At 46.2% G+C, this 26,781-nt stretch overlaps 1 protein-coding gene across 1 annotated transcript; it reads right to left on the bottom strand.

Moving 5' to 3' along the window:
• LOC146811789 (zymogen granule membrane protein 16-like) lies at positions 1–26,781 on the bottom strand. Its single transcript, XM_085614536.1, has 4 exons — positions 26,688–26,781; positions 16,715–16,770; positions 3,164–3,296; positions 1–443 (listed from the first exon to the last, which is right to left on the bottom strand). Exons 2-4 carry the CDS (start codon positions 16,767–16,769, stop codon positions 92–94), a joined length of 540 nt encoding a protein of 179 aa, XP_085470662.1. The 5' UTR covers position 16,770; positions 26,688–26,781; the 3' UTR covers positions 1–91.

Below are 26,781 nucleotides of genomic sequence, written 5' to 3'. Positions count from 1 at the left end.
TTGCCAGGATGCTACATTTGAATTTTATTGAGTTTTATTGAATTTTCTCCATAAGCAATTGTTAAGAGGATGGCCGGGATATTTGTCAGCCTTATGGTGCCTGAATTTGGGCCATGCCAGTGCCGTTCAGGTTAGATACATAGCCATAGGGCCTATCCCAGTGGAATCCAATACTGGTGATGAGGGAGCCCGAATAGCGCCCGCTGATGTAGCGCAGAACGGTGTTGCTGTGGAGTGGGAAGAGGTTAAAGCAAGAGCCAGAGGGCTGGCCAAAGCGGAACATGCGGCCCTTGTTGGTCAGGAAAATCAGCTCGTTGACGTAGCTGCTGTACTTTCCTGACGCTTGTGTGATGTGTTCTCCATTGCGGAGAGTGACCTCCAGGTAAGAACTTGAGGGGCTGCCGTATATCTGGCTCCACCAGCTGCCAAACCGGATTTGGATTCTGGAGACAGAGCAAAGAGAGGACAGAAAACATTACTGGATCATTGTTACTTCATCTCTCTAGAACTTGCACAGAGTCCACACCTAAATAATTACCCTGTGAGCACGTTTCGTAACTTTAAAACAACATGACTGCATAGGTGGCAAGTGTTTTTTAAAGTCACTTTATACTTGCAGGTAACTGGCATTACTCTGAGGTTTACTTTTCTCATCACAGTCCTTACTGTATGTGGCGAATCTGTCTTCAGCCTTCATTTTCCATAAGTAAACCATTACAGAATTATCTGGAAGAGTAACTCTGACCTGATGTGGTGTTCTTGGTGTTAGCTATCTAGTGTAAGCAATGCAGCATTCCTGTTCTCCCTTGTTACCATGGAGTCCCATTCCTTATTAGAATCTGACTGAAGGAGAATGTTAGCACTTGAATGTAGAATCAGTTGTTGGTGTTGGTTGTAGGATGAGGTCTCATGAAGTGTAGCTACATTAAAGTCCTATCCTCAAAAACTACGCCTATTTGTCTTACTTCTGCGTGGGTCCTCCACCTCATCTCCCCCGTGCCACAATACTGGACTTTCAGCCCTATTGTCCAAGAATGCTGGGGTGGCCTTGTACTGTTCCCTCCCCTGGTAGATTCAGAGCTGTCTGTGCCATTGGTCATTGGCTTTGTTTCCACTCTCTGGTAACTCCTCCTTCCTCATGGACAAGCCTGCGAGCAGCTGCCGGTCCTCTCACAACCCTACGTTTCAGGTCTCCATGTACAACTTCCGGAGGAACGCCCAGCTCTGGATCTTCAATGCTGTTGGATTTAAAAGAGCTTCAGTATCTCTGCAGAGACAAGAGTCTCATGCTGACACAGGGGAGGAGGGGAGAGAGTGAAATGATTGCAGGAGCGATCAAGTATACAGTGCAGAGAGATAAGACCTCAAGGTTCACTCTTCTACTGCACAATTACTGCCCGCGCCACCATACTAACTGTCGGGCTGGGGCTGGCCTGAGTGGCAGGTGTGGACTTTAGGCTTTTCCATCCGGGCTCTACTTCAAGGCTGTGCACTTTCATCCATCTTGGAGGGATGCCTGCGGTCAGGTGTGATCAGGGATGGCCTCACCTCTAGTCAAATAGGTGTGGCCTAAGTTATTTCGCATTCATGCTGTTATGCTGCTTATGTCCCAGAGTTTGTTGTTTGCTGTGCAGAGTTCATTTATGCTAAGCATCTATCTATTTCATGCATGGGTTTAGTAAGATATAGTAAGACGAGCTTATGAATATGCAACTCTTGCCTGCTTGTTCCAATATGCTCCTCATTACAAGTTGGCTGGACTTAAGTTTGAAGTTCCTGTGGGCCCAGATAACTGATTCTGGCCTGTTTCCCCAAAAACAAGTCCAGCTGTCCTTGTAATGAGGGGGGACAATATAGTCCGAGAACAACTGTGTTATTTTCCACTAAGTTACCCTTATTCCCGGGATAAACTTGCTGCCATTTACCACCTGCTCTGAGCATGTGGAAATGTAGGGAAGGAAGCCGGTATGGTTTGGAAACTAGGAGGGGGCCTGTGGACAAGCTGGCAGGAGCAGTTTTCTTTGGTCCCTCGTGGTGCTGTAGGGGGTGGTAGGGCCTGGTTGTGAGTCTGCTTGCAGCCCCTGCCTCTCCTGAGTCAAGGTTTTACCCGCTGTAGATCTGCACCCCGTAAAACCGGCTCTGGTGGTTTCAGATCCAGTGCTTTGGACATGGAAACATCGGCGCTTGTGCGAAGTGGGTTTCCCATTCTCCTCCACATCCCTCAGGAATATCGCTCCACCAGACTCATAAAGAGAGCCTATAGATTTGATTGTTTTTCAGCAAACATGTCCGATTGTCCAAAATAAACTGCTAGACCGTGTCTGAATGACTCAAGCGTTTGAGCTTCAGGCTGCTTTCAGACCAAAGAATGGCTCCTTTGGAAGATCAGCTCAAGGTTGATCTAAGGGACCTTTTCTCCCCAGGAACATGCTCTTGTGATCTGCTCCTCTCCATGCTTGTTCTAACTACTGTGGACGGAGCACATTTTTGTAGTTGCTCTGGTTTGTTCTGGAGCTGAAGGAGAACTTCCTGCTTCACAGTGAAGGAAGTGAAGACACATAATCCTCTCTCAAACCCCCATCTCCCCCAAAGCCCCCAAACTATCTCATGGGGTATTTGGCAAAGCACTTCAAAATGAATGCCTTTATAGGGGTAAAACCAGCATCAGGATTTCTGTTAATCATTCCGATGGTGGCACTTCCATTGATCCGAGGACAAGAAATACACCTAAGGTTTACGTATGGATTTTATGAAGGCCTGGGACAGGCAAAAGAAATCTATCAAGATTTAGAAATATAATCTATTCTCTGTCAGTTAGCCTAGACTGCAACCCCTTTTAGCTGCTACCAAGAAACTGGGTAGCTCATGATCCCGCAACACAAACCACAATTTACTTTGTGTAGGGAAAAAAAGGGATGAATACGTTCCACTTTGCTAATATCTGCATCAACGAGGGAAAGTATCCCTTCAAGGTTCCCAAAGGAAAACTTTCTACCATATGTTTTTAGTAATTTATTGATGAGTCCCAAGTCAGCAGACTAAATTTTAAAAACAAATCATGCAACAAAGAGGAAGAAAAATCTGTAAAGTTGAAAGTTAGGCTGGAGTAGCACCTTGTGTACTTTTGGTAGTGGAAGAGTAGTTTAAGAAACATGGCTCTTACCCAAGGATGTAACTGGTGCTCTCACGGATGCGCAGGCCTGTGATTGGCCCATTCAAGTGCTGACCAGAGGCAGAGAATGCAACACCAGATCCCCCTCCGAACTCCCCGCTGAATGAAGACAGACGAGTCTTGACTGAAAGACAAAACAGGATACAAGGAGTCAACCAGGGGCTGCTGCATTAGCATCTAAGGGTTTGCTGCTACAGAAGCTAAGGTAAAGGGAAGCCCTACTACAACCTAGAGATAAGGAAAACATGCAAAAACCTAGAGTGAGTAAAACCCTGCAACAACCTAGAGACAGGAAAGCCCTGTAAGAACCTAGAGAAAGAAGCCCTACAAGAACATGGAGAGAGGAAACCCTACCAGGGAAGCCCTTGAAAAACAGAGAGAGAGGGAAGATCTGCAACAACCTACAGAGAGGGAACCCTGTAAGAACCTAGAGAAAGAGAAGTCTTGTAAGAACATAGAAAGAGGGAAGCCCTGTAAGAATCTAGACAGACAGGAACTCTGAGAAGGAGGCCCTGCAAGAGGACGTCCCTGCAGAAAATTATAGACAGGAGGTGCTGCTGGGTTCTGCATGGAGGTATGCAATGTAAGATCCTAGAAGGAGGAAAGGAAAAAAGGAAAGAGCAAAGTGGTAAGAGTAAGATAAATTAACATTGTTGTGGAAAGAGTAGTAAAACAGAAAAAAGAGAAAAATCAAGTGAGGGGCAAAGAAAAAAAGACAACAAAAGTCACTGGTATATGCTGGTCACTCATTTTATTTATACACATCCTGGCACCAGGGGGGCATCACTAGCATTTGGTGTCCATCATTAGCTACTTAGCAGGGGCACCCCTGACATTTGAATTTGCTAAATGGATATGTGAATCAGATTCTATCCAAGGGGGGCAGTAATGCATGCGAATAGTCGATGAAAATGCAAGATAATATTTGAGACAACATTAATAGATTCATATGCAGTAAAAACTGGTTTATGTGGCGAAATGTATGTTAGATTACAAATCTAAACCATTTTCTGGGGGATTTGAGTTCTGATCAACCCCCAAAAAAGCTGGTATTTTAGAACCAAACATGCATGTTTTTCAGAAGATGACAAGTTGATATGACGAGACAAAAATATTGTAGGTCCATATTGTATTTGAAGACGGTATTTAATGAGTATTTCGTGGTGACCTGGGGATGACATTGTGCTGTGGCTGTTATTTGAAGGTTCATGTGGTGGCATTTTAACCTATCTATTGATTATACTTTATATGGCCTTATCTACACTATTGCTGTCGGAGGCAATTTCCTGTAAAATTGCCTTAACTTATGGTAAAGACTGATGTCTGAGGCAATGTGGGAGTTTTAGCTTCTGAATCATTGAGACCAGTCTAAATTGGGGGATAGCCCTGCTGTCTACTGAGTATGAGATCTGTGTGACCTTTAATTTCTCTACTCTGCACACTCCAAGTAAATAGTCATGATATATGGCTAAAATTCTACATGTTAGGAGCATGATGGGATTCTGAAAGGAGATAGAAAGTAGAAGTGAAGAAGGATGCCACATACGCTTTAAAGAATGTCAGGAGGCCATTATATATGGAATAAAGTACCCACTGCTGTGCAATATAAGGATATTTCATGTCACCGAGGAGTTTTTTTATAAGGTTATGGAACTTCGAGGTGACTTTCAATATCCTTAAAATGTATGTCCGAGGTTATTTTATTCCTTATGATACATGGTCACAACTGTCACCCTTTCTATAAACTGCTTGAATCCTCAGTGTCTAGCACTTCTTATACGAGTGAGATATTATATTTGCAGACTTGAAGAATAGGGCTGAATTTAGTATAAAATTAAACGCATCAAAAAGCAGTGAGAAATGTTTAACGAAAGATGTTGGTACAGTTTAATGTAAGTCATATTTAAAAAATGATGGAGCTCACAATGTGTAGTTCTATTTTTACTGTAATGACCAGTGGCGGCTGGTAGGGAATGGTGGCAGGGGAGCAGGGGATGTTGGGGGTGGTAGGAAAGAAAAAAGAAAAATAAACTAACCTGGGGTCCCCAGCCATCATCCAGAGGTGGCTCCTCCGCGAGGGCGGAGGAGCGTCGCCCCAATGCTCTTGGAGCAGGAGAAAGGAACAATTACATGATATTAACCCCATTAATTATCATTTTATTTTTCACTACAGGGCTAGGGTAGGGCGGGGCAGGCCTGGGGTCACAGATGGGGGAGGTTTGCAGCCCTAAGTGGGCATGTCTGTTTGGCCGGCCCTCTTGGGTATACTCCCATATATTATAAACTGTATTCCCAGTGTGTGTGAACTGTCCACTAAATCTGTGCAAGTTTTAGGGAAATTGAAACCTCTGAGGATGAGCAGTTTAATCAGGCATATCAAAATAGTATTGTATTGGAATGTTTCATGAATGCTTCTTTATAACTCTCTGTACAACCTCTGCCTTTTTGTGAAGCTCATTGAAAATTGTGCTTTAAATGGACAATGGGAAACTCTTTTGTGGCCCGAATAGCGGAGCGCCCTTACCTGGGATTCATTGCTGGGGAAACCGGGCTGCTGGACAGTCTTGTGTGCTGGACGCTTTCCCTCCCGCTGCCGCTGCTGTTGGTGCTCGCAGCGGTCGCCGAGCGGGGGGAAAGGACTTCGTTGCCCAGAATTCCCCCAGTGGTACCGCCCCCAAACACTCCCACTTCCGCGCCCGGAGGCCCCAAATACGAAAGACTCCCTCGGTGGAGCGGGAAACTCTTTTGTGGCCTGAATAGCGGAGCGCCCTTACCTGGGATTCATTGCTGGGGAAACCGGGCTGCTGGACAGTCTTGTGTGCTGGACGCTTTCCCTCCCGCTGCCGCTGCTGTTGGTGCTCGCAGCGGTCGCCGAGCGGAGGGAAAGGACTTTGTTGCCCAGAATTCCCCCAGTGGTACCGCCCCCAAACACTCCCACTTCCGCGCACGGAGGCGCCAAATAGGAAAGGCTCCCTCGGTGGAGCGGGAAACTCTTTTGTGGCCTGAATAGCGGAGCGCCCTTACCTGGGATTCATTGCTGGGGAAACCGGGCTGCTGGATAGTCTTGTGTGCTGGACGCTTTCCCTCCCGCTGCCGCTGCTGTTGGTGCTCGCAGCAGTCGCCGAGCGGAGGGAAAGGACTTCGTTGCCCAGAATTCCCCCAGTGGTACCGCCCCCAAACACTCCCACTTCTGCGCCCGGAGGCGCCAAATACGAAAGGCTCCCTCCGCGCCGCGGGACGTGCGCGGGCGGCGCCGGGCCAAGCCCGGGCAAATGGCGGGCCCTCTTAGGCCCTCAGAGGCCAGAGGAGGCTGGGCTGGGACACCCCCCTTACATCTTGTGCTCTTAATGTGCCCCAGGTTTTTGTACGGTTGGGTGGCTTTTGATTGTGTCTTATTTGATTTTGTGTCCTCGTTAAAGCGAGACACTAACTGGTGTTAACTAACCGTCTAGTATGGCTAAAGTTAGGAGCAAAACAGGTATGAAGGCAATGGGGAAGGGGACACTCGACGGCTATCTGAAACAGGTAGAAACGGCTGTTGCTAGGGAGATCGATTTAGTCGAGCGTAGACTGTCACTGGATCCTATTAGCCACCTAGCTCCCCGGTCTTTAATTGCTCCTATTGATGCCCCATTGGATTGCTCACATCCCCATTTGATTTCCAATGGGTCAATAGCAGCTGACAATTCTATGATTTCTTCTGCTCTTCCACTTGAAATTAGTATAGCCCCTTCCCCTGTGGCCACAGGTACTAGACTATTGAGGGCCGGACCACATACAGCAACTACTCGTAGTAAAACTGGCCCTATGAAAAGGAAGGCCAAAAACACTCTTCATGGTAGCCGGCAACAGGCAAAACAGCCAAGAAATAGCAAATCCGCATCTGGGTTGGCCCAAAATTAATTTATAGCTCCAATCATAGCTATTGAGAGCCGGGGGGAGGTTAGTAATGACTGTTTGAATTTAGATATTGAACATAGTAGTGAGGAAAGTATGTTGGATTATGTTAAAATTCTGGATGCACGTTTTAGATCATTTGTTTCGCCCCTAATGGCCAAGCTGGAATCAATAGAAGATCGTCTTAAGTCTATTGAAACACATCTTAATATGAAGGACTTAAAGTTGGGGCCTTGTACTTCAGCAGCTCACTCATTAAAAGTAGCCACAGCCTCTGTTAATAACTTGTTGGACTCTATAATCACCCCACTTCAACAACCAGTACCCTTAGTTGCTCCCCAGAGGGCAGGCCTTAGTATTCCATCTTTAGTGCCAAGAGTTACCAGAGCCACTAATGGTGAGAAACAGGGTCTCCGGAGTCCAGTGGAGAGATCAAGTTCTTCAGTACAGCCCCACGAGAGAGAACTGCTGTTACATTTACCTGCAGAGGCATGTCCCTATACTATAATACTTGCCAATGTCCCTAAAATTGAGGGCGGACAAAATGAACACTGGACCTCACTAAAAAATAAGGCCCTTCACTTTTTATCTAACAAAACAGTCTTAGGACAGCATTTGTATGATAATTTTTTGATGATAAGAAGGGTGCCGTGGGTGGGTAGGACTAAGAAAAGCTTAGATGGCGACTGTGTCGTCATAAGCTTTAGATCTCCCAGGCTGGTGGATAACATCCTGAGGCAGGCTGGGTCTGCCAGAATTCTAAATGAACATGTAAATGTACTCCCTTTGGGCTTTTTTTACCCCCCACATGACACCAGGCCAGTGAGCAGCGATCCATCTAAAGGTAGAGGTCCTTATGAATTCACAGTCCCGGTCTTTAATAGATTTGACACTTTCTCAAATCTGGGCGATATTGAATGACTACGGACTTGTGAGGATACTCTTCTCCCAGTTACCCCGGTTAGTGCCTGTATTTCAGGGACTTTGGTAAGAAAAGTTTCCCCTGTAGATGGGTGTGCTCTAGGGGCTAGGGGTATATCTGTAAAGCTGGTAACATGGAACGTTGCAGGCCTCAAACATAAAATTGATGATCCAGCTTGGAGGGATTTTGTAGGTCTGGGTGATATTATAGGCTTACAAGAAACATGGGATATTGGGAATATTCTGACATTGGATGGATACACTAGTTATTTTATTCCGGCGGTTCCATCTAATATGGGGAGGGCGAAGGGTGGCCTGGTCACTCTAATTTCAGCCTCCATCCCCGGTACCCATACTCAACTAGACACGGGGTCACGAAATTGTTTAGCTGTACAAATTTCCTTGAGCAATGTGAGAGTGGTTTTAATCATTAACTTTTATAATTCTTATGATAGAGTTACCCCGACTGATCACCTGTCCACGTTAAATCTTTTTTTGGCAGACTATAAGGAGGCTAATACTAATGAATGCTTTATTATAGTTATGGGTGATTTCAACATTCATGGTTGCCCAGACAAATGTCTGTCATTAGATCTGTTAGGCCCAGTTGAGCAAGGGGACACTCATTTTGAACACTCTGCACAGGGTGATCTCCTTGAAATTATTCTGGCTGACAATGGTTTGATGCTTCCAACAACGAAGGATGAGGAGATACCCACCTTTAAGGGGATTGGAAGTCACTCAGTTATTGACTATATTTTTATTAGCTTAGCACTGGGAGATAGGATTCATGGTTATTCGCCAGTTTGGTCACAATTTAGTGACCATAATCCAGTGGTTCTCAGTGTCTTGGACCTGATTATTAAGACTGAGGTAGTTAAAAATAGAAAGGACAAATTTGATATCTGTCCTACGGATCAGGCCCGTAGGATTAGATGGAATAGAGTCATACCAGGTGACTTTCATACAAATTTAATAAGAGAGGTAGGTCCTGAGTTGGACACATGTTTGAACCTGCAAGCAGATGATGCGGCGGTCTTACAGGCTTACTCAAAAATCTGTACTCAGATCTCAGTAGATCTTAGTTGTACAGGGATAGCCAAAGATCCTGCTGAAAAGGGATGGTTCGATCATAACTGTTCGTCAGCCAACAAAAAGTTGAAGGCCGCCCTGAACTGTAAGCCAGTGAACCGGGCCACAGTGGCCTTATTAAGGAAAAATTACAATAAAGCTTTGGAAACTAGAAAAAGGCAGATACGTGAGGATGCCTGGGAAGAATTAACCTCTGTGGACGTGCTTAGGAACAGTGCCAAATTCTGGGCTGTTGTACATAAACCCTTTTTCCACAATCAATGCAATAATCAATTAGACTGTGGTATTCAGGAACAGTTGTGGTACTCTCAATTTAAGTCAGTCTATGAAGGGGATAATCTTGAGGAGGAGGTTATGTCCACCCCCATTTTTGACCCTTATACTTTAACGGTTACTGAGAATGAGGTGGCGGACGCTATCGGCAAGTTGACGAGCAATAAGGCTCCGGGACCCGATGGCGTCCCAGCCGATCTCTTTAAATCAGATATCAAGCCCTGGTCTAGAGTTTTAACCAATGTTTTTAATAGGGTATGTACTGTAGGGATTCCTGACACTTGGTCTGAATCTGTCATAATACCCATTTTTAAGAAAGGTAATAGAGGAGACCCCAGTTGTTATCGCCCCATTTCTCTTATTGATTCTGCGGTTAAGGTGCTGGGGCGAGTGGTTCTAAGCAAAATAAAGGATTGGCTGGAAGATACAGATACCCTTTCCTGTTTGCAATATGGGTTCAGGAAGGGGCGAGGGACCATAGACCAAAGCCTTAACCTCCACTTAATAATTGGAAAATACACCATTGCCAAAAGGGGCACCCTATATTTAGCTTTCATAGACCTTTCCTCGGCCTTTGACCGTGTGAATAGGTCCAAACTCTGGGGATTGCTCCTCAAGCTGGGCATAGATAAAAATATTGTGTATTTTCAGGCCGATTTACACAGAGACCTAACAGCCACAGTTAGATATGAGAGGTTAGGCAATTGTACGGGAAATATTGGGATTATTAATGGGGTTAGGCAGGGGTGTATCTTGGCCCCTCTGCTCTTTTCTCTCTATATCAATGATTTGGGTGTGACCCTTATGGGGGCGTCCCAAGATATTCCAAGGGCTGGCAAGTTTTTTATTCCGGCTTTATTATATGCGGACGATGCCGCTCTTATAGCACGCACAGCGGTGGGGCTGCAATGTCTTTTAAATGTATTTGCTAATTTTATGAAATTGTTGGATCTTAGTGTGAACTTTTCGAAATCACATGTCATGATTGTGGGCAGCAAGCCCAAAAGACTTAAGACTTTGCACTTTGAAGGGAACATCCTATCTAGGGTTTCAAGATTCCCATACCTGGGGGTGATCTTTGACGATAAGTCCACCTGGTTGCCCCAATTAGTAGCAAAACGCAATGCTTTCTCTAGGTCCATCCTGGCTGTTTTGGACTTTGCCCGTAATTTAGGGGCAAAACCTTTAGAGGCCGTATTGAAAACTTATGATGCAAAATGTATTTCAATAGCTATGTATGGAGCGGACCTGTGGGGGTGGAAAAATGTAAAGGCGTTGCAAGTAGCTGAGGACAAGTTCTTGAAATCCATTTTATCTCTCCCCCAGTCGACACCTGGTTATATTGCTCATCAGGAGTGCGGGGTAGATTATCTTACAGATCGTATAGCCTTAGCCCCGCTACTTAAATGGATCTCATTATGGTTAAACCTTGAATTAGAGTTGAATCATGAGATTCTCAGGGATTGTTTAGCCCTTGAGCATGGTAATACCATTCCATGGTTGAATTACATCAAAAAACTAACCACAGAATTGGGTCGCCCAGAACTGTTTGATCACCCACAAAAGCTATTAAAGGGGGACGTGAAATGGGTGAAAGATACATATAAACAGTTGGCATATTTAGCAAGGGAAGAAATGGAATTATGCAAACCAACAGTAAGGGCTCACAAGCGGTTAATCACCACCAGTGGTTTAGAACCCTATCTGAGAATTGTTAACAATATGAATCACAGATATTTGTTAACTAAGTTTAGATTGAATAAATTCCATCTTCTGCTTACTGACCGCCCAGGGTGGACGAATGGAACGGATTTGGAGATTTGTTCCTGTGATAGTTTTTCCATTAAAGACACTGTGCACTTTATTTTCTTTTGTAAACATCTTTGCCCCATTCGTAAAAAGTTCATTATTCCTCTTATTAAAGACAGAGGTTTTAAACAAGTCAAACCCGCCCTTCTGTATTTACAGATGTTGCAAAATTCTTGGGTGATTTTTAATTTAGCAAACTTTTTATCAATAGCACTAAGACTGAGGAAAAATATCAATTGGTCACAGCCTTACAGTGGGACATTATGAAATGTGTCCGTGTTTCCTGTTTTTCCTTTTTATAAAATTTTGTTTGTATATAAATGATTTTATGTGTATAGCTTATAACAACTTGTATTATTGTTTTGTCATATTTTAAATATGTGGTCCTGATATCGGTGTATTATGTAATATACTTTTATGGTTTTTGATATGAACCGAATAAAGTACTTTTGACTGACTGACTGACTGACTGGACAATTTGGCCCATGGTTTTCAGACTTTTCTTGGGAGGAAGACTTCCCAACCCTCCTATCTAAGATGAGCATCAAACATCAGTCTTGGATTTTATTTTTGATACTTCTTGCAGGTCCTTTAAAAACTGCCTGGAATTGGTGTAGCTCTTAGGCCACATTCTTTGAAAATAGTCCCGGAAATCCTACCACACTCCTACCACCTCCTCCTCTCCCGTGCTTAAAACGACCAAGTAACTGATAAGTGAGCATTGAAATATTGGACCTAAAGTATCAGAGGGTCTTAGCCATTCCATGTCAATGGGGAAATGTGTTGATACATAGGGACATGGTGTCAAGTAAGAAGTCTGACTGTCGTCACGGTGGAGTAGGTCCTTTGGTCTCCGGTATCAATTTCTCTCTGCACTAGCCATTTTTCAGCAGTGTACTATGATTTCAAACTCTCTTATATCTGATTTCTCTCACTGTTATCTCATTTGAATATTAACTCCTTACCTCTCCTATTCATTACTGCTTCCCTGCATTTCCTTGTTACCACTCCTGTACTTACCTGCTGGGCCAGAGCAGCCCTCAAACTCACTATTGTGCTGTTCTGCGACATATTAGCTTTTTGGAAATAACCTGGTCTGGAAAAATCATAAACATGTTACCAGACCTTTAGGTCTAGTCACTTGAATAAAATACTTGACAAAGATGGAATACATGTGGCTCATAAACGGGTCTCAAACTGTGCGATCCTAGGCAAATATTTTATTTCACAGAGTCGCATTTTTATTCGTTATCACATATGAGAGCACCTTCAAATATCTGAGGTCAGAATGTCTGCTGTAAAAAATATGTTTTGTTGGATTTAATAGACTAAACATTGCTTCATGTGTAACAAGAATCTAGCCCTTATGTAAGGTACACAGGACCCCTGACTTGCCACTTAGTTCACTAATAGCGTTGTCATCAGGGCGAGGGCAGGAACGTTTCTCAAATCATGTTTAATAACTCTCAATTTTAATATAATACTAAAGCATGATGGGGGAGCATGCTGTCCTTTACAGACAGAACTTTTTCCATTGGAATGGCCATAAACCATCCCACTGACATGCAGTAATGTCACAAACTATAATGTGTGGAAATCGGATTTCAGGAAATATATATCATTTGCATATAAGTGTTCTGCTTTGTTTTGATCCTATTAACATCTTTGTTTCCATCACACGTCTGAATTACAAAAAAAGTTATTTCCCAACTGCTATGTTGTGAAATATTTGTCCAATTCATTCACAAGCTATTCATATGTTGTGTTAGAAACAAAAACTGACATTATATAGCGTTCATTTCACACTGCCTTGTCACACAGTTCACTTTGCAAAGTCCTCTAACTTTGCAGCCAGTGAAAGAAAAATGAACACCAAATTTCCAGCATAAAATAGGCAGCAATTTCTAGGAAGGTATTTGACCTCTGTCTTTGAATGCACAGCAAATGTCACAAGATTAGTACAAGATTTGAAAACATCTTTATTGTTTCTTCACTTTCTGAATGAACAGAACAAACACCTGTTCTTTGCAAGCTCTAACTCTCTTGAAAGAAAGGACCAGAAGGCCCTAAAAATGTCTCTCCCTGATAAAATCTGACTGCCATAGCCAGTGAGTGAGTGAGTAGATTTTTTGAGGCCAGATAACCATACATCCAGATGGCTCCTTCCACCTCTCTGTTCCCATTATTTAATTCCCTACTTTTCTCTCTGTGTTGTCCATCAATCCAACTCCCCTACACTTGAGGAGGGCTAGAGATGTGTTACAAATAAGCAACACCCTATGACTTCACATACAAATACTTGTTAATTCATGTTATGCATTACCCTACTTGGGTTCAATGAGCATGAAGAAAGATGTTTTTTTCTAACACCAAATCCATCATTACTGGTGAACACTTAATTTCAGTGAAACAGGCAATGTCAGAATTTCAAGATCTGCAGGAATCCAGTGGATCTGTTCACTTTTACCCAGAGAATTTGTAACTTAAACCAGAAGAAATTTAAAAGTGAAAGTCTAGGCAAAATGAGGATTTACTGTGGGGCAGAAACCTAAAATTGCTGATTCCCCTGGCAATTCCTCATTTCTCAGGGGAACTACAGGAGTCAACCTGTAATTCACAGTAACTGCACCTCCCACCTGCATTAATGTTACTCTATTAACAGGTAACCCGGGGGCAGACTTAACAGGCCTAAATCTGGGGACCTTGTAATGAGGCCCTGAAATGGTAATTGAAAACAATATGTTGCATAAGAACAGGGCTACAGTGGCTTTGTATAGGGGTGCTTCAGAAGGTACTTTTTATTATAGTATTTGCTGCATTAATTGTGGATTTTCTTGCCACAGTCTGCAATATTCACAATAGAAGGATTGCCCATTAGAAGTGCAGGATTTGCTTGGCTCTCCTGGAGGGAATGGTAACCAAACAAATGAAAGGATGAGGCTGAGCGCTGTGGTTTGAAGCTTTCCATCCCTAATCTACTGTCACGCTTAGAGACAGTGCACTGTGCTAGTGACAAGATACAGGGACTAAGCTTCCCGCGCCCCTCCCACACCGCCCTAGTAGTGACAGCCATAGTAAACGGGGATGATAACCTTTCTGTGAATTATGGAAACTAGCCATGGGTATGACTTAATTCCTGTGAAATATGGAATTTGAAAATACTACTTTTGGGTGATAAAAGTAGACAGACATAATGTTCTCCATACAGCCCATATGAGAACCTCCCCATCTTATCAGGGTAGGATTATTAGCACCATTAATTGGCCGAAATCTCTGATGCCGGTGTCTGAAGAGAGTTTGTCACCTGTATTAGAATAATGGACATCGAAGGTAAATGTGGGCAAGCTGGTAGATGTCCAAAATTAAAAGGCGCAATCGAAGAAAGCTATGTTGTGTGTGCAATAGTACATACATAAGAATACAGTTTGGCAGTCGCCATGGGGGTGTGACTGAAGGTGGGGCTAGGAGGCCTGTACCTGAGGTACCGTACACGCCCGTTTCTCTGTTCCAGCCTCCCTTGTGATCAGTTCATCCGCAAAGGCCTTCTTCAGTATGGTCAAGTCAATCTCACTAGCCGTTTATTACATGATTGACATTAATACCTACCTCCCAGTCTGCTTTCAATGTCAGTTGCTCTCCCTACTGTGTCATTATTTTCACATAACTCCAAGCTGGCACTGGTGTTTCCCTTTGGCGTTTTAGGTCTACTAGACACAGCTTTAGGTTTTTAGCAGCCTCGTGTTCAATTCTTCAAAAAAAACTATAAGACGTGGAGTAAGATTGGGTGTTGGTTCAACCCACTTCAATCATTGTTTTATCAGTTGTTTTCAAGGTTTGCCAGTTCTCTGATGGCCTGCGCATAAACGAATGGCATTGCATGGATGGTTACATTGTCCCATTCGTATTCCCATTAGGTTTTTATGTATTTTTTGTTTAGTCGGTGCTTGCTGTTAGGATGCTTTAGACTCTTATAAAAACTATTCACTAATTACTCTTCTTCGTTCATTTGTTTTACTTTGTTGACATGATAATGTGCAACTGGATGTAATGTAATGTTTTTCTATGAATACCTTTTAAGTTCACACTTGCAATGCAGAGTTCATCTTATGACTCCTTTTCATAACACTTCTGGAGGGTGCAGCGTAACACTGCTAATGCAGTGTGATCAAGGAAGGGACCCAACTCCCAGCTTTCGCATTGCTGTACCCTCATTGCTGCTTTGTTATGGGATTCTCCTTGCATGGCAGCTGGGGCAAAGCCCACAATACTGCCCAGCTATTACAAAACACTTAGGGCCTCATTACGAGTTTGATGGTGCCAGAGCGGGACCGCCCTGCTCCCACACCGTCAAACCCATGGTTGAACTGCCTGCAAGAATAGGAGTTTTCTCCTGTCTGGCGAGCGGTTCTTTGGTGTTCCCACGGCGTTGCCTATGAAATAGATGGCACAATGGAAATGTCAAAATCAGCACCTGCACGACATGGACTGCAGCAGTCCATGCCGTGTAGGTACTGGAGTGCATGCACACGGGGCACAACATGTGCCCTCCTGCATGCACCCCATGGCCCTGAGGCAACAGGGGGCCCTGTGCACCCTCTTTGTTTCCCCTCCTCCATGGTTTTCATGGCTGGCTCACCGTCATGAAAACCGTGGCAGAACATAAACTTGCAATATGCTTGGCAGGACCGTCCCGCCAAGCATATTGAGGCCCCATGACCGCTGCACCTCCGCCAGGGATCTCTGATCAATGGCTTTTGCCGTGGTCCCAGAATGGCCTGACAGCCCTGGTTGTAATACGGAGGGCAGAAGGCCGCCACCGCCACACCCATTGCTTTATCATTGCTGATAGGTTTGTGCACTCCACTAACCATAAAAGCGAGACTGATTTAAAAATAAATCAGCAAAGAGGATGGCAAGATAGGGGAGAGGCCTCATTAGAGTACCTAGCTGCACATGTACCTCCAGGGCCACACCAGAGTCTGGAAAGCGACGCCACATATAATATTGTTTACTGCTAACTAGCTCGAAAACTATAAACTACAATAAATAGATGAACAGTAGCTAGCTTACTGCAGGCTACTTAAAGGAATAGTTTTTGAAGTACTTACTTGTGATAGATACATTGGCATCCTGGGCAAGTAATGTTATTGACTTGTGACGCTGCCCTTTATTAAACCTGGGGCCACTGAATAAGAGGCTAAATACCAATGTTAAGCACTGTTTGAAAAAGTGGAAATCCACTAATCTGGCACCCCATACTGCTCTTTGCTCCACAATGTTGGCTCTGTGATGTGTGTGACAGTCTCAGGGATCCTGGGCTGCCTGTCGGCTAAACGATTGCCTTGTCAAAAATATTCAACAAATGTGCACTTATGTGCACATTTGTTGAATTTATGTTTATATCTCCAGTTTCAGCTTTTTATTATGTATTTTAACGTATTTTATGTACACTATAATGGCCTCAGTTACGGAAATAAAGTTATTTTTGACTTTGACTAAAACCCTTCCCCCCAACGGATAGGACAGTAAAGAGGGAACACGTATACTTACTCTCAGAAGATAGCACTGGAGAGGTGAGCAGGGCGAAGGCCACGAGTGCGTACATTCTGTGGAGACAAGAAGGACCCAAAGTTAGATCAGGGATAGCTCGACAGCACAGCGGCTCCAGAAACCTCCCTATGGTGCCAATATACCATGGCAACCCGATCACCCTTAAAAGCATCCTCTGGGCACCCGCTTGGAGTGAAGGTGAGGAAGTGTCTCTTGTACTTACCTATGCTTGTTTAAGGTTCCATACAGAACCTTTATGTATTGTCATGGTTCTCTGTGGTGCATGTTCCTAGAGGAGTCAGTTGGTGCCTCTCTGCTGTGCTGAGAGGAGCGGTGGCTCGTTGTACCCACAAATAAACCCCTGTGAACTTACAACTGTGTCCTGTGGTCAAGAAACTACCTTTAGATCACAACAGTCTCCCTATGGGATCTTCTGGCAATTGATGCTGGCCATGGTCAGAGGATATTGGGGCAGGGCTTGGAAGGGTTAGTGAAGTTTCTGGGACTTTCTTGCAAGATCCCACACTCGCATGGGCAGGAAGTTTAGAAAAGGTCTTTTCACTCTCACCCTCCCTTTGTTAGTATTTATGGCTGTAGGTCTGTTTTAAGTTATTTAGGTCAACTTTGGTAGGAGCGTGACTGGAAGTAAATTTGCCACTACAGGACAAGTTGCAGACAGGAAGGAGATGAGTAGTCGCTATTTGGACGGTGTTGGATATCTTTGGTAAGTCAGATGGGTTGGACAGCTCTGATGAGTCAGATGTATTTCCTATTTTTGCCGTTTTATAGAGCGCACACTCGGCCCAAAGACAGTGGATCGCTTTAAATGAGCGCCAGTTACATTACAAAAGGTCACATTCCCTTTTTTTGTAGTAGTTTGAATATGTGCGCATGGTTGAAAAACTGAAGATGGCGGCTTGATAGTAGGCGTTGTTTATTGGGGTGAGTGTTTGCGGTTCAGGGAGGCTCAAGAGTGAGAGGACGGTAGAGTCACACTTGCATTAGTGAGCAGGCTTTTTGTTGTTATTGTATTGAAATTTACTGTTTGGAAAACGGACCTGTCTAAAAAAGTGCTTTTTGCCCTTCATTTACGGGTCATTAGTAAGCGCTGCCTCCCCCAATGTTACCTAGTAAGTAGAGGTGTCAAAATGGCACTATGCCAGATGTGCAACCATTTTTTATGGTTGCAAAGGGGTTTTAGGCCCATTTGCGACCGCATAAAACGTGTGGCCCATGTACCAACCCTATTTTGCAAGTTGTAAATAATTTGCGGCTCGCAAAATAGGGTTTAGCGACTCACTATTAGGAAGGGACGTTCCCTTCCTAATAGCGATTCCAAAAGCTATGTAAGAATGTTTTGCAACCACAATTGCGGTTGCAAAACACTTGCAGTTTACCACCCTTATCAGAAGGGTGGTAAAGCACTTGCAAACAGGAACGGGTTCCCAGGGGACCCCTTCCCCTGTGGGAATGCATGCACAAAGATTTTTTAAGGGAAGGCAGTGGTCCCAGGGACCACTGTCTGCCCTTAAAAAATGAAAATGAATAGTTACATTTTTATTTTTTAAATGCATCCCGTTTTCCTTTAAGGAAAATGGGCTGCATTAAAAAAAACTGCTTTATTTAAAAACAGTCCCAGACATGGAGGTCTGCTGAAACCAGCAGGCCACCATCCCTGGGAGTACTAGCCATTCCCAATGGGGGTTCATGAAGCATGCAATTTGCAACCCAGTTGGGAATCGCGAACAGTGTCTCTAACACTGTTGTACATAGCATTTTGCGGCTCGCATATTGCGACTCACAATTTGTCGCAATTTGCGAGTCGCAAAATGCCATGGTCATACATCTGGCCCTTTGTGCTGCAAAACTTCGGAAAGAGATGCTATATAAAGTATAATTGATTACTTATTAGTATGAAAGCGTTTTCAATCTGTGCAACGCCCCTGGGATATTTAGACCAGCCATCACTCATATGCTCTCCTGATACCCATACCCCAAGGAATATGCCACGAACAGAATGGGCACAAAGTTTGCGAAGGTAAAACTTCCAAAGCCCATCCTGACCAGACGCACCAGAATGACCCTGTCAAAGCAGGTTAAGATGAAGGGCGCCACCCCCCTAAGGGGCATGGCGCCGTTAGAGGCAGCAAAAGCGCCGACAGACGAGAACATCCCTTCCGGGTCACATAACCCGGAAGGGGGTCGGGGCTAAGTGAGACGAAAGCGGAAGGGCTCAAAGGGGAGTAAGGCAGGCGACCCGGAAGCGGTCTTGTGGCGCGAGGCTTGAAAAGCCTACGAACTCGGAGACGCCCCCTCTTTTGTCTTCTCGCTTGCCAGGGTCGGAGGTCGCAGTCAAGTTGCTGCGGTGATTACGGGGCCCACGAGCGACGCTTCTTCGTCGAGGCTCCAACCGGCTGCGTGGACAGGTGAGAAGGCCTCACAGTGTACAAGTGCGATTTTATAATGGTTTTAGAATACGATTTAAATGACGTTTTTTAGTATTTAGAAGTGCCCCGGGTATGCGGCGGCAGATCCGAGCGCGTTAGTTGGGCGGAGCATTTTTAAATAAAAGCGGAGCATCTTAGCCGTTGCCTCTCTTGCGCGCCCGCGTTTCTCACCAGTGGAGGTAGCTGAGTGGTAGAGCGCATGCCTTGCATGTATGAGGCCCCGGGTTTAATTATGCAAAATGATGGCAGAATTACTCGAAAGTATGCATAATTATGCAAAACGTATTTTCGTCATTTTGTTCTATATAAAGCTGCCACTAAACAAAAGAACAAAAGGGCTGCGAATAACGAACAACGGCCACTCTTGTTCTGTTCGTGTGTTTTCATGATAAGTTTTTACTGTGAAAGGCACGTAATTACGTGAAATGACGTAATGGTGTACTTTTGGACATTTCACAAAACAACCGTAACACGAAATTTCTGTAATAGCACGGATTATGCCGACGTAATATTACATTTCGCCCAGGCCTGTTCGTGCCTCGGTGTACACAGCTAGTGACCTCAGTACTTGTTCCGCATGCTCTTTTCACTTTCTCGTGCCGGGGGAGAGGATGTGGTCCGTCGGCTGCGCTGCCGCCCCTGGTCCGCGGAACAAGGGTTCGGGCCTCGGGGTCGCGTACACGTCATGTGATTATAGATTAGGTGATTGAATCTCCCAGTGCCTGCTTGCGTGTGGAAAGATGCGGTGCTGTGTGGGGCGCTCCAATGCCATCGGGTCGAGTTCGCGCTATATAAATATGCATTTAAAAAAAAAAAAAAAAAAAACTTGCACAGCAAAGCAGATTGTATAGGGGCAGTTCTCAGGGCTCATGAGTGCTTTAAGAGTTAGGTTCTTGATTCGTCTGAGTGCTACCACAATTTCAATGGAACTGTGTATAATATGTACTTTAAGTAATGCAATGTGTTATAGAAGGTGCTATTTACACAACATAATTTATTGCTTGACGCTAGTGGCCAGTGTAATCGGTAGGACTTAAAAGAGGACGTCTAATCTGGAACGTTAGATGCAGCACTGCGGGGGTCAGTTGTCTGAGAGTATCACATGAATGAGAGCCTTGGCGGTCTTAGGGTACGCCATATGCGAGGCCCCAGGAAGCGCGCACGCGGCAGTTCTTAACACAAGAGTGTTTCAACATTATACCGGACGGTTGCAGGACACACTGGGCATCATTATGGGGTGTAACTAACTTTTCTATTTCTCATTAAGTGCAGAATGCCGCCAAAACGGTCAACGAAGGCCAAAGGGGCCCAGGCCAAAAAGGACGAGTTTATGGCGCTGACGGAGCTGCTGGAGGTCACAAAAGAAAAAGGAGTAGAGTGGGCGCTGATGAAATTAAAGGAAGGGGCAGGGACGGCCGCCCAGGAGGATTCAGGACGGGGCAAGCGAGCCCGGCGCACACCAGAAAGATTTAAAGAAACATCAGGAGGAAAGCGTCCCAGAGTTGGGGTTTCTCAGGCTACATCGTCAGGTGAGAAGGGAGCTATAGAGTCAATAGACTTGGTTACGAACTTTGCGCAAGATGCTATAGTCGCTCCCACAGATACAAGCGGAGGCCCCAACTCGCTGAATAATGCGTCGCCAGCGGGCGTGACACCCGGCTTAAATGCGGGAGCGCCCGGGGCTCAGATAGTTCCGCCACCAGTGGTCGCTCATCCTGGCAGCGGCATTGCACAAGTGTGGGTTCAGTCGGGGGGTTTAGCGCAATCCCCAGGTGTAATGGCAACAACATCGACCGGCCAGGCCTTTAACAATTGCCCTGCGAGCACGATGGCCCTCCCACCGGCTTACCAAGGTTTTCCGGGGGCGGTGGTTACCGGGCAATTCCCAGGCGGGGTGACGCCAGCGCCGCAAGGGCAACCGGTCAGCAGTGGCCCTACAGTCGCAGGGGCAACAGGTAACACAGTGCAAGGGGCGGTGGTGCCGGGTGTGATGGGGCAGCCTGCACTCGCTTACAGTCCCTTGATCTACGGTTCAGCCTCCATGGCTCTATCGCCCTCTGCGGGCATCACATGGCACGTGCCCCTGGACACCAAAGAGAAGATACTAAAGGGAGAGTACGTAGACGTATTCGACCTCATTAATGCTGGGGTTGTCCCAGGTAAAACCAGGGTAGGAAAGGAGGGGGATTACAAGCAAAAGAGGGCATGGGTGGAATGGTCGATAAAGAATTGGATCACAGGTTTTGCCATTTATGCGGCCATCATGGCAGAGGGGTACCCTGCGGTGGCACCCCAGTTGTTTAGTTATATTTCCCTGATTCATGGGGCGGCTTCCGAATTCCCGGGGACGGGGTGGTTACATTATGACACTAAGTTCCGCCAAATGAAGGCAGTGCGCCCTGAGATAGCTTGGGACCAACGTGAAATTAATGTGTGGCATGCGGTGTTTTATTGTACGGTCCCCACGAACAAGATTAGTCACCCGAGCCAGAATCAGTCCTTTCGGAGTGACAGAGGTGCAGGGGATAAGAAACAGGCCTGCTGGCAGTATAACAAGAACGAGTGTACCAGGGGCGCTACATGCAGATACAAGCACTGTTGCTCCTTTTGCGGGGGTCCTTCCCACCCAGAAACCAGATGCTTCAAAAAATCAGGAAAACCAAGAGACCAACCGCCCCACAATGCGACCAAAGGTCGGCCCTCTCAACCATCCGAGAAACCTGCCAACTCCCATTAGGACTCATGTACTGACACACCTCCTTAGCAAATATGGTAAAACGAAAGAGGCGCAGTTTTTGCATGATGGTTTTATGTCTGGTTTCCGCATCCCTTCATCGGCCACCCCCTCCAGTGTTCCGCCGCGCAACCAAAATTCAGTGCTGCAGAACATGGAGGCGGCGGAGCAAAAAATCAGGAAAGAAATAGCCTTGGGGAGGGTGGCGGGACCTTTCAAACAGTGCCCGAAGCCCGATCTTATTTGCTCACCCCTAGGTCTAGTGCCCAAAAAAGAGGCAGGTAAATTTCGTTTGATTCACAATTTGTCCAGCCCCTCAGGTCTTTCTGTTAATGACAAGCTCGACCCAGATTTATGTACGGTGCGCTATACAACATTTGATACCGCTATACAAAAACTACAGGCACTGGGTCGTGGAGCCTTAATGGCTAAGTCAGATATCGAGTCAGCTTTTCGACTATTACCAGTTCATCCTGAAGATACAAAGTTCTTGGGTTTCACGTTCAAGGGCGAATTTTTCATTGATCTCTGCATGCCCATGGGGTGCTCTATCGCTTGTGCTGTATTCGAGACTTTCGCCAGGTTCTTAGAATGGGCAGTTCAGCATTTCCTGACATCAGTTACTTCTTATGGGGTGGTACATTACTTAGACGACTTCTTGTTTATGGGCCCTCAGGGGTGTCAGTCTTGCAGACAGGCCTTGCTGGCTTTCCAGCACTTGACCAAAGCATTGGGCGTGCCGCTTTGCGCAGAGAAGACAGAAGGGCCTACTACGTGTTTGACATTCCTGGGCATTGAAATCGATACTAGAGAAGGGGTGTGTAGGCTTCCACAGTCTAAGGTGACTGCATTCAAGGCAGCCATCGACGCCTGCCTGGGGGCCCGGAAAGTGACACTACACCAATTGCAAGTCTTAGTGGGGCAGCTGAACTTCGCCTTGAGGGTCATACCGATGGGCCGGGCCTTCTCTAGGAGTATCGCAAGGGCGATGTCAGGGCTTCGCGCCAAACACCATCACACTAGGTGGTCAGCAGAGGTAAAGAGCGACTTGGCCATTTGGAAAGATTTCCTGCAAAACTTTAATGGGTCAGTGATATGGCAATTCCCCAGCAGTTCCAATGTTGAGCTAGAATTGTTCACAGATGCGGCAGGCAGTGTGGGTTTCGGCGCAGTGTTGGGTCCTAAATGGTGCATGCAGCACTGGCCAGAGGAGTGGGTAAGGCACGGTCTGACACGGAATATCACCTTCCTAGAACTGTTTCCAATCATTGTAGCCTTGCATGTGTGGGGAGATATCCTGGCTAATAGGCGCATCGTGTTCTGGTCTGACAGCATGTCGGTGGTGATGGCGATCAATAATCAGAGAGCGAAATGCACCTGGGTGCTGCGACTTCTAAAAGAACTAGTGGTGCAATGTTTACGGCACAATGTTTTATTCACTGCTAGACATGTACCGGGTGTTGACAACATAGCCGCTGACGCCTTGTCCCGTTTTAAGTTGGCAGAGTTCCGCACCCAACGGCCGCAAGCAGACAGAGAGATGACGAACTTCCCAGCGGGGCTATGGAAGCTTGGTGCCCCACTGCCACTGAATTGATAACTGCGTCCCTGGCCCCCAAGACCAAATGTATGTATGAGAGGTCTTGGCAGTTATATCAAGGGTTCTTAAATGGGGAGGGGTTAGCGGAAGTGTTCTCGCCTTCGAGTGTGTTGGGGTTCATAGTACACCAAAGAGCCAATGGGAAGTCAGTAGCAATGATGAGGAGACAATTAGCGGCAATAGCTTTGTTTGCCGGGCTAGGGGGGGCCACAGACCCAACAAAAGATCCCAGGGTGCGGAGAGCTATGAAGGGCTGGGAACGTCTAAACCCGGGGGTCAAGGACAGTAGGAGACCCATAGTCGTAAGCAGGTTGATTAATATCCTGGAGATTCTGCCCAAGATTTGCTTTTCGCCATACGAAGTGCAATTATTTAAAGTAGCATATGCGCTAGCCTTTTTTGGGGCATTCAGGAATTCCGAATTGGTTCCCTCCTCTAAAGCTGACAGGGTGGGGGGTATATGGTGCGAAGACCTAATCCTGTCTGGGGAAACCTTGAGAGTCAGGGTCCGGAAATCAAAGACAGACCCCTTAGGTAAGGGCATTTGGTCCCAGCTGACGGCTGTGAACGGTGCTGTATACTGTCCAGTAAGCCTGACGAGGGAGTTTTTACAAATCAGGCCTCAGGGAGGTGATGGGAGGTTCCTTTTGCACGCTGACGGGAACCCTCTCACTAGATTCCAGTTCGGCAGGGTATGCAAGCTTGCCCTGATTAGTTCGGGTGTAGACGCAACGGACTTCACGTCTCATTCTTTCCGCATTGGTGCAGCCACCACGGCGGCGGGGCTGGGGTTACCGGAAGAGACAATCAAGAGGGTAGGCCGTTGGAAATCTAGGTGCTACGAGCGTTATGTTCGCCCGCAATTAGTTTGAGTTGTCAGCGTTGCCTCCTTTGCCTTGCATTGTCCCGCTTTGACCATGTGCCATCTTCACTACTCTAGGTACTACGACTCGAAGGGCCCAAATATGTTGGTGCGGCCACTCTTTTATTCGCAGGGTGGGACGTGCCTTCAAGAACTCACGTGAGGAGAAAAGACAGGAGTTAATCGGATTCAGCCACCATTGGGTTGGGGTAGGCGGTCAACATTTAGCGGAAGTGCCGAGCGATTTGCGGAGGGCCTTGAATAGAGGTATGCCCACCCCCGATCTACTAGTGATTCATTCTGGAGGCAACGACATGGTCCCCGAGGGCAGGAGAGGGGTAAAAGAGTCCTTGTTCTCAGTCCTCGCAGCGGTCAGGAACATGTTCCCCAATACCTTATTGTTATGGTCTGAAATTATACCTAGGCAAGTTTGGGCGCGAGGGGCTCCTCCGAGGGCATTGAATAAGTCAGTAAGGAGACTGAACCAGTCAGTGGCGGAGATCTTACGGAAATCAAGCATCCGGACCATAAGACATAAACTGATACAAACCTCAAGGCCAGAACTCTATGCGTCAGATGGGGTACACCTGTCCGAGGCCGGTAATGACTTATTTTTACAGACAGTGCTAGGAGCCATCACAGAGGCTTTCGAGCGTGGGGGGGGAGGTCGAGTTGGCCAGTAAGCAACTCGCCCTGTGGCGGGGTCCTGAACAGGAGAAATGACAGGGACTCCGTTAGTAGGTGTCATTTTGACCCCAGAACAGGTCTAAAAATCATTTCATGGGCTCCGGGCTGGCGAGAGATCTGGGGCTGACCTGCTGGTGGCTCTGGATTCTCTAGCTCTACCCTGGAAGCCGTCGTTGGTCACAAGTGGTGGCAGATTATTTACCTGCGGCTCTGTTGTCCGGAGGGCGGTCAACCTAAGGAGAGCAGGCTATCTTGGTTGTGGCCTGCTGGCACAGCCCGAAGGTCAAGCAAAGGCCCCTTGGAGAGCGGGTTGTAAATATAATTTTAATGCGTGAATTTGAAGAATTTTTGGAATGCTGTGGTGTTTTAAGAAAGTGTTTTTAAAGATTATACAATAAATAAGACTGACCAATGGTAGGATTGGCCATGAAGTTTATTCAATAAAACTTACACACTGTGAAGACCAAAGCTGACTCAGGTGTCTCCTTGAGAGGGTGAGGTGAAGATGGGGCAAGTAAGGCGGGGGGCAAGTGCGCTTTGTATGCCTTCTATGAAGGGCGCCACCCCCCTAAGGGGCATGGCGCTGTTAGAGGCAGCAAAAGCGCCGACAGATGAGAACATCCCTTCCGGGTCACATAACCCGGAAGGGGGTCGGGGCTAAGTGAGCCGAAAGCGGAAGGGCTCAAAGGGGAGTAAGGCAGGCGACCCGGAAGCGGTCTTGTGGCGCGAGGCTTGAAAAGCCTACGAACTCGGAGACGCCCCCTCTTTTGTCTTCTCGCTTGCCAGGGTCGGAGGTCGCAGTCAAGTTGCCCACCCACCCATCCCTGAAGCTAAGGTTTGGGGTATGCGGGGTCCTGAACAGGAGAAATGACAGGGACTCCGTTAGTAGGTGCCATTTTGACCCCAGAACAGGTCTAAAAATCATTTCATGGGCTCCGGGCTGGCGAGAGATCTGGGGCTGACCTGCTGGTGGCTCTGGATTCTCTAGCTCTACCCTGGAAGCCGTCGTTGGTCACAAGTGGTGGCAGATTATTTACCTGCGGCTCTGTTGTCCGGAGGGCGGTCAACCTAAGGAGAGCAGGCTATCTTGGTTGTGGCCTGCTGGCACAGCCCGAAGGTCAAGCAAAGGCCCCTTGGAGAGCGGGTTGTAAATATAATTTTAATGCGTGAATTTGAAGAATTTTTGGAATGCTGTGGTGTTTTAAGAAAGTGTTTTTAAAGATTATACAATAAATAAGACTGACCAATGGTAGGATTGGCCATGAAGTTTATTCAATAAAACTTACACACTGTGAAGACCAAAGCTGACTCAGGTGTCTCCTTGAGAGGGTGAGGTGAAGATGGGGCAAGTAAGGCGGGGGGCAAGTGCGCTTTGTATGCCTTCTATAGATTAGTGAGATAATGATAACCCAGATTGCCAGCATATTGCAGTTTATTGATGACATTTGATTGACATAGCAATAGTCTGCATTGAGGATAAATCAATTAATTAATGGGATTAAGTGAGCGCCGCTAATGACAGCTCAGTTACCTCAGCAAGCTCAGGGGGTGTATGATCTCTCAGAAAGCTCGGATAAGAACAGCTGAAACTGGTAATAATGATCCTGCCACACTGGAGTGGATACACGAGGCGTCCATCTTACCTCGTGCTGGAGGATCTTCACGCTTCTGGTGAAGATGCCAGGGGTGGGTTTGCTTCTGTCTCTCCCTGTCCCCCGCTCCTCCTTTTATCCAGAC

Source organism: Triturus cristatus, chromosome 7 (assembly GCF_964204655.1).
Source record: "Triturus cristatus chromosome 7, aTriCri1.1, whole genome shotgun sequence".
NCBI classification, from domain to species: Eukaryota; Metazoa; Chordata; class Amphibia; order Caudata; family Salamandridae; genus Triturus; species Triturus cristatus.
Note: the sequence above shows the minus strand (reverse complement) of the source record. Positions and strands in the feature narration are given on the sequence as shown.